Source organism: Triticum aestivum, chromosome 7A (genome assembly GCF_018294505.1).
Source record: "Triticum aestivum cultivar Chinese Spring chromosome 7A, IWGSC CS RefSeq v2.1, whole genome shotgun sequence".
NCBI lineage: Eukaryota > Viridiplantae > Streptophyta > Magnoliopsida > Poales > Poaceae > Triticum > Triticum aestivum.
This window is the reverse complement of record NC_057812.1, coordinates 731,567,026-731,573,746: the sequence shown is the minus strand read 5'-3', so window position 1 is coordinate 731,573,746 and position 6,721 is coordinate 731,567,026. Positions and strand designations below refer to the sequence as shown.

General features: G+C 49.9%; 1 protein-coding gene across 1 annotated transcript; it reads left to right on the top strand.

The window, feature by feature from the left end:
- The first annotated feature begins 693 nt into the window (after window positions 1-693).
- Window positions 694-4,574, top strand: LOC123149791 (beta-glucuronosyltransferase GlcAT14A). Its single transcript, XM_044569530.1, has 5 exons — window positions 694-850; window positions 2,781-3,234; window positions 3,307-3,382; window positions 3,470-3,564; window positions 3,845-4,574. The coding sequence occupies exons 1-5, from the start codon at window positions 698-700 to the stop codon at window positions 4,372-4,374; spliced, it is 1,308 nt and encodes a 435-aa protein (XP_044425465.1). The 5' UTR covers window positions 694-697; the 3' UTR covers window positions 4,375-4,574.
- The last annotated feature ends 2,147 nt before the right edge of the window (window positions 4,575-6,721 follow it).

Below are 6,721 nucleotides of genomic sequence, written 5' to 3'. Positions count from 1 at the left end.
GACCTATCAAATAGAACCTCAAATTCTCAGTTGAACAATGGAGATCCCATTCAGAAAGATTCTTTAGAACGTTAGATCTGAGTGAGGGATTGCAGCACCCGAGCTCCACTGCTCCCTATATTTAAACACTTTGAAATTCGTGTTTGGAAGTTTCAAAAAATATGATTTTTTTTTCTGGGGATACATATACACATTCCGAATACCCGTGGCAAGTTTTGGTACAAATCTCGCTTTGTTTTGGGCTATAAAAAAAACAAATTTCTGACAATGTATAAGAGAAAAGGGGTGCCATTTTTATGAGAAATTTCTCTTTTTTGTATTTCTCAAAATACAAAGTATTTCTTTTTTAGATTTTTACCGGGTCTTAGAAATGTGTCTATGCATTCACGTATTTGATTTATTTATTTTTAGCAACCAAAGTGTGTTTTTCAAAAATTTCAAATATCAAGAATAGACTGGAAGTTTTTCTCGCAAAAAAAAACCCTGGAGCCCGGTAGCTGCAAGCACTTTTCCCCTCCCTCACTCTCTCTCTCTTCCACATGCTGCCTCCACCCAGTCAACCAAGGCAAGGCAAGACGTTATTCGCGGCATCTCGCTGCTGCTTCGCCCGCGCCGTCACCTTCCTGCTCCATCCGCTTGCAATTTATATGCTGGAAGCCTCACAAGTTTATCCAATTCACAACCGCGCTTCGCCACCATGGATACTCCGAGTATGCCACCCACCCAACACCAGCCAGCCGACTCGCATCCCTACTCTGTCACCTTGGATATCGGCAGTCCCTCCTCCTTGTTCGGACGCTCCTGCGGTGGCATCGACCTGCGGTGGGTGCGCTCCGTGGCCGCCGGGGGCATCTTCTGTTAGCTCTAATCTTGATTTGTATCTGCATACTTAGTTTGTTTTTTGTCATGCATGTGACTTAGATGGCCTAGGGAGTGATAGGCAGGTGAAGGTTCACTTTGAGTCGTAGAAAGGCGAGATGCCGAACTGGTCGTGCGACGCGGCCGGTGTGCAAGGTGTGATGCCATGGGGCTGTGCGATGCAGCAACTTCGTGTGAAGCGACATGGTACGAGGGAAGTGCAGCGTGACAACCTGTGTGAAAGAGCCCTGGAGCCAACGTCTACACATGCGTGATCCGAGTGAACAGGTTGAGTCAGTTTGCATGCATGTGAGTTTGTTAGCTGCATGTAGTGTGCATTTGAGGCCAAGTCATGGCTCCTGGAGAGATTCCAGGATTAAGATAAGGTCAGTTAGTACATGGTTAGTGCATGGAGAGTTTAGTGGAGTAGTGGGTCTAGGTATTGGCGTGAGTTTTGCACGGCAAGAGTGCCAGCCCCTGCTGTATAAATGTGTTGCTTTGAGTAATCAAAAGAAGAGGCCGTGAGGGCACAAGTGGCAAGATGTAGCACTAGTGTTCACCAAGGAGCAGACCCTCTTGGCAAAGCAGCGGCTGTCTTCTCTTTGGTGTATGCGTGTGTGTGTGTGTGGAGTTTCACCATGACCGTGTAGTGTGTGTTCTTGAGAGAGACAAAGAGATATGGAGATTGGGTTGTGAGAGGCAGCTCAGGAGGAAGAAGAAGCGGTGCTGCAAGGAGAGATGGCGCCAACAATTGGCATCAGAGCCTTGTCGATCCGAGGCGACGACGGCAGTGCGGCCTACTCCATGTGAGGTGGAGGACGGCGGCGCAAGGTGGAGGCTGTCGGTGGCGTGATGCCGCTGGTGGCCGGTTGCGGTGCGATGCCGCAAGATGTTGACGGCGTGGCGATCGGCGCCGCCATCCACGTCAAGAGATGGTTGCTGCATGTGGCAGGAGGTCGTGGTACTTGGCGCCGCGAGGGCGTCGTCCACGGCAAGACGGCATGGTGATTGGCGTCGCGAGGACGTCATCGATGACAAGATGGTTCATGGTGACCGGCGCTGCGACGGCGTCGGTGGCGGCGAGTGGCCGGCTGCAGCGCCGCGATGGCGTCGCCAAGTGGCAGCGGGTGAAGCCGCGTGAAGATTGAAGAATCAAGATTAAGGAGGAAAATGTTAGCTCTAATCTTGATTTGTATCTGCATACTTAGTTTGTTTTTTGTCATGCATGTGACTTAGATGGCCTAGGGAGTGATAGGCAGGTGAAGGTTCACTTTGAGTCGTAGAAAGGCGAGATGCCGAACTGGTCGTGCGACGCGGCCGGTGTGCAAGGTGTGATGCCATGGGGCTGTGCGATGCAGCAACTTCGTGTGAAGCGACATGGTACGAGGGAAGTGCAGCGTGACAACCTGTGTGAAAGAGCCCTGGAGCCAACGTCTACACATGCGTGATCCGAGTGAACAGGTTGAGTCAGTTTGCATGCATGTGAGTTTGTTAGCTGCATGTAGTGTGCATTTGAGGCCAAGTCATGGCTCCTGGAGAGATTCCAGGATTAAGATAAGGTCAGTTAGTACATGGTTAGTGCATGGAGAGTTTAGTGGAGTAGTGGGTCTAGGTATTGGCGTGAGTTTTGCACGGCAAGAGTGCCAGCCCCTGCTGTATAAATGTGTTGCTTTGAGTAATCAAAAGAAGAGGCCGTGAGGGCACAAGTGGCAAGATGTAGCACTAGTGTTCACCAAGGAGCAGACCCTCTTGGCAAAGCAGCGGCTGTCTTCTCTTTGGTGTATGCGTGTGTGTGTGTGTGGAGTTTCACCATGACCGTGTAGTGTGTGTTCTTGAGAGAGACAAAGAGATATGGAGATTGGGTTGTGAGAGGCAGCTCAGGAGGAAGAAGAAGCGGTGCTGCAAGGAGAGATGGCGCCAACATCTTCTCCGTGTTCCTCCTCGCGGCCTACCTGATCGCATTCCCCTCCACCACAATATTCCATCAACGGTACCCCTCCTCTGCCACCTCGTCTACCTCGCCGCAGGCCGGGACCCCACGCTTCGCCTACCTCGTCTCCGGTTCGGCTGGCGAAGCCGGCAGGCTGCGCCGCTGCCTCCTCGCGCTCTACCACCCACGGAACCACTACATCCTCCACCTGGACGCGGAGGCGTCCGACTCGGAGCACGCCGAGCTGGCGGCCTTCGTGGCCGAGCACCCGGTTCTTGCCGCCGTGGGCAACGTGCGCGTGCTGCAGAAGGCCAACCACCAAGGGAGCATCACCATGGTAACCACCACGCTGCACGCCGCCGCCAACTTCCTGCCCGGCCCCGGCGCCGACTGGGACTGGTTCATCAACCTCTCCGCCTCTGACTACCCGCTCGTCACGCAGGACGGTCGGTACCACATATACGCTTATATAGCTGCTTCCATTCATGATTTCGTGGTGACATTATCAACCTCTGCAGATCTGATGGACGTGTTCTCGCGGCTGCCGCGTGACCTCAACTTCATCGACCACACGAGCGACACGGGCCGGAAAGCGTACGTTCCTTCGTAATAAAATCTGCAGAGAATGACGTCGACACTTGCGACTGAGTTCGGTACCGCACACATGGTTTTTCTTAACAGGTCCTCGAGGGCGATGGCGGGGATCGTCGACCCGGGGCTGTGGAAGAACGATACCGAGAAGCAGGAGCTGCCCACCGCCTTCACACTCTTCAAAGGTATGAACCTTGGTATTCCAAATGCCATGTTTTTGGTGTATGAAGATAGACTAGGTCTTTTTTCCCAGGGTAATTTTCATTGCCGCATATAAGTCTTCTAGAAGTGGAAGTCGTACCACGTGTTGTTAACTACACACGGTGCATCCATGGTCACCCGTTGAAATATATTTCCCGCCTCTCTTCATCAGTTTGGTTTTTTGGATGAGTGGACTGTTCAGACTTTTGGATAGTACTTTACAACCATACAGCGAGACTGAACTTCAATTTGTATGATAACCAGGTTCTGCTTGGACGGTGTTGTCACGGCCATTCGTCAAGTACTTGATCCGGGGGTGGAACAACCTCCCGCGCACCCTCCTCGTCTCCTACGCCAACCTCGTCTCCTCTCCAGAGGCCTACTTCCACACCATGGCCTGCAACGCCGAGGAGTTCCGGAACACCACCGTGAACCACGACATGCGCTACATCTTCTGGGGCGACTTCCCTGCGCATCAACCGGAACTCATCAACTCCAGCCACTGGGACAGGATGCTCGACAGTGATGCCCCCTTCGCATGCAAGTTTGGCCAGGACGACCCAGTGCTTGACAGGATCGACGTAGGGCTCCTGTCGCGGCAGCCCGGCATGCTTGCCCCCGGCAGCTGGAGCATCGGTGATACCGGCGGCGATGGCTCCTTCTGGATCGTGAGGGACGCGACGCCACTGCGTCCTGGCCCTGGAGCAGCCCGGCTGCAGCGGCTCGTCACGTCGCTCTTGTCTGAGGACAACTTCCGGCCAAATCAGTGCAAGTTAGTCGATGACAACGCCTGAGCTTCATCTGTGGGCACGGGCACGATGGGCTGCTGCCAGCTGCTAGTACTGCCGGCGGTGCTCCGTTTTTCTTTCAGGCTCAGCATCAGCAGTTAATAATTAAGCACGCTAGCTCTATGTATTCATGCACACACTAGAACTTTGGGAATGAGTGAGACGTGTCTTCTCATTCCGGCGCCAAGCAGTTGACATTCGAGATACACATATACGTATTTCTTTTCTCTTTGCCTATTTGTTCCTCGGTGCTGTGTAACATAACTGGCCCTTGAGCATTAATTTCCCGAAGAAATAAGGAACACTTCCTAGAGATCATATTATTACCTCTCAGGGCCTCACCTTTGAGCATGTTGAGCAATTCGCCACCCTTTGGGAGAAGCTCTCTAATGTCATACTCACCCCTGGAGTCGACGATACAATTATTTGGAAGTTTACCAAAGATGGTGTATACTCCGCGTCTTCTGTGTACAATGCTCAGTTTGAGGGTCTCATGGCCTCGACCATGATCTCAACAGTTTGGAAAGCTCCCCCCCCCCCAGTGCAATTTTTTTGCTTGGTTGATAATCCAGAATAGGGTGTGGACCACCGATAGGTTGCAACGTCGGGGATGGCCGAATTGCAACCTTTGCCCTCTTTGCAAGTAGGTTCAAGAGACGGCTGCCCACCTCCTCTTCCAGTGCCGATTCACAGTGAGAGTGTGGATGGAGATTAAGACTTCGCATGGTTTTCACGACATCGACCCGACAGATTGGAGACTTGTGCCCTTGGTGAGAGTTTGGTGGGACGAGGTTTGTCACAAGAGGGGTGACGCGAGGATCTTCTGCAACACCACCGCCCCTACTACCGTCGTCATCGCCAAGATTAAGGATGAAGCCTCTGTTTGGGCTCGTGCGGGTGCGAAGTATTTGAGTAATATAATGCCGTGTGAGTAATTTGTAATCACGCACTTGGCGGAACCATGTCTACTCCTCTTCTTAATTAATGAAAATGACAAATCTTTTGCCTTGTTTCAAAAAAAATAATACAATAATGGACAGTCGTGTGTTTGTAGTAGCAAGTTTTGGCGTCTTAGTGCAAAACTGTGGATCTAGTCCAAGGCAGTGCCGTAGTAGTATCACCCAAGCACGGTAGAGAAGCTCTCCCTAGTTCGGATTAGCACAAGAAGTACGATCTCTTGGACTCTCAGCGCATACAGAAATACAGCCGCTACGACTCAGGCAGCAAAACGAAGTCTGACTTCTTTTCTATGTCAAGTCCGCCTGCCGCCTGGGATTTTCATCTCGCGTAGACAGTTGCATCGTTTGAGAAGTCATGTCCGAACGTTTAGAATTCTTGACCATTTGTTTGAGATCCAAAATCGTCAAGGAGTAGAGGGTAAGCTTGAATACCTTATCTGCTGATCGATCGGTAGATCTAAGTTGGAATACCAAGGAGCAAATCTTAATGAGCAACCCAAGTCAACTTGAGCACTGCCCTGCAAATGGAAGACATCGGGAGACATAATTAACTTCCTCGTAGTAGTATACTATATATAGGATTCAGTCAACTCTGAATTAGGACTACATATTACCACCTGAAACAGTACTACCTCCATTCTGATTTATTAGTAACTTTTGTATTCTGTGCTAAATTTTGACCTTAAATTTAACTAACAAAATTTTAATGCATGTCATAAAAATAATATAATTGGAAACTATGTTCAAATACGAATCTAATGATATAATTTTTGATGACATGCATTAATATTTTGTTAGTTAAATCTTTAGTTAAAGTTTGGCACAAAATACAAAGGGACTTATAAAACAGGATGGAGGTAGTAGTAGTGATCCTCGACAGAGGACCAGAGCTGGCTATCTCAGCGAGATGCTCTAATCTGGCTAGCTCAGGATAACTCTAACTGATCCTCTAAAATTTAGAGGGTACGGCCGAGTATCCTTTAATGGAGTATATTTGCTCCACTAAATATAAGCGGTTTCAAACCGATCTCTTTAGTTTAACGAGTGAAAAATTCAACACAAATTTAGACTAGATTCAAACTTGATTCGATACAAACTTGATTCGATACAAACTTGATTCGATACAAACTTTATTCAAAACAAATTGGGTGCAAACCAAATAAAATTTAGACTAAAGAAACCTAATCTACTCATTATCGGTCTCGTTCTCAATCGTCTCCTATTCCGATTCGATGAGCCCATGGATGAGACGACCATGTCCCGCATCACTGGCATTGCCCTCGTCACTGTCGGCACCTGCCCTCTCCGTTGTCGGAGTCGCTGGAGAGGTTGACGATGTCCGTCCTCCCGAACATGTAATCCTCATAAAGCCGGCGCTCTACCTCGACGGGCGC

Bases quoted from the DNA above. Each gene is read 5' to 3' on its own strand.
- LOC123149791 (XM_044569530.1), top strand. From the start codon at position 698: ATGGATACTCCGAGTATGCCACCCACCCAACACCAGCCAGCCGACTCG. The intron at 3,235-3,306 runs GTCGGTACCACA...CAACCTCTGCAG, and splicing joins CCCGCTCGTCACGCAGGACG to ATCTGATGGACGTGTTCTCG. The intron at 3,565-3,844 runs GTATGAACCTTG...TATGATAACCAG, and splicing joins CGCCTTCACACTCTTCAAAG to GTTCTGCTTGGACGGTGTTG.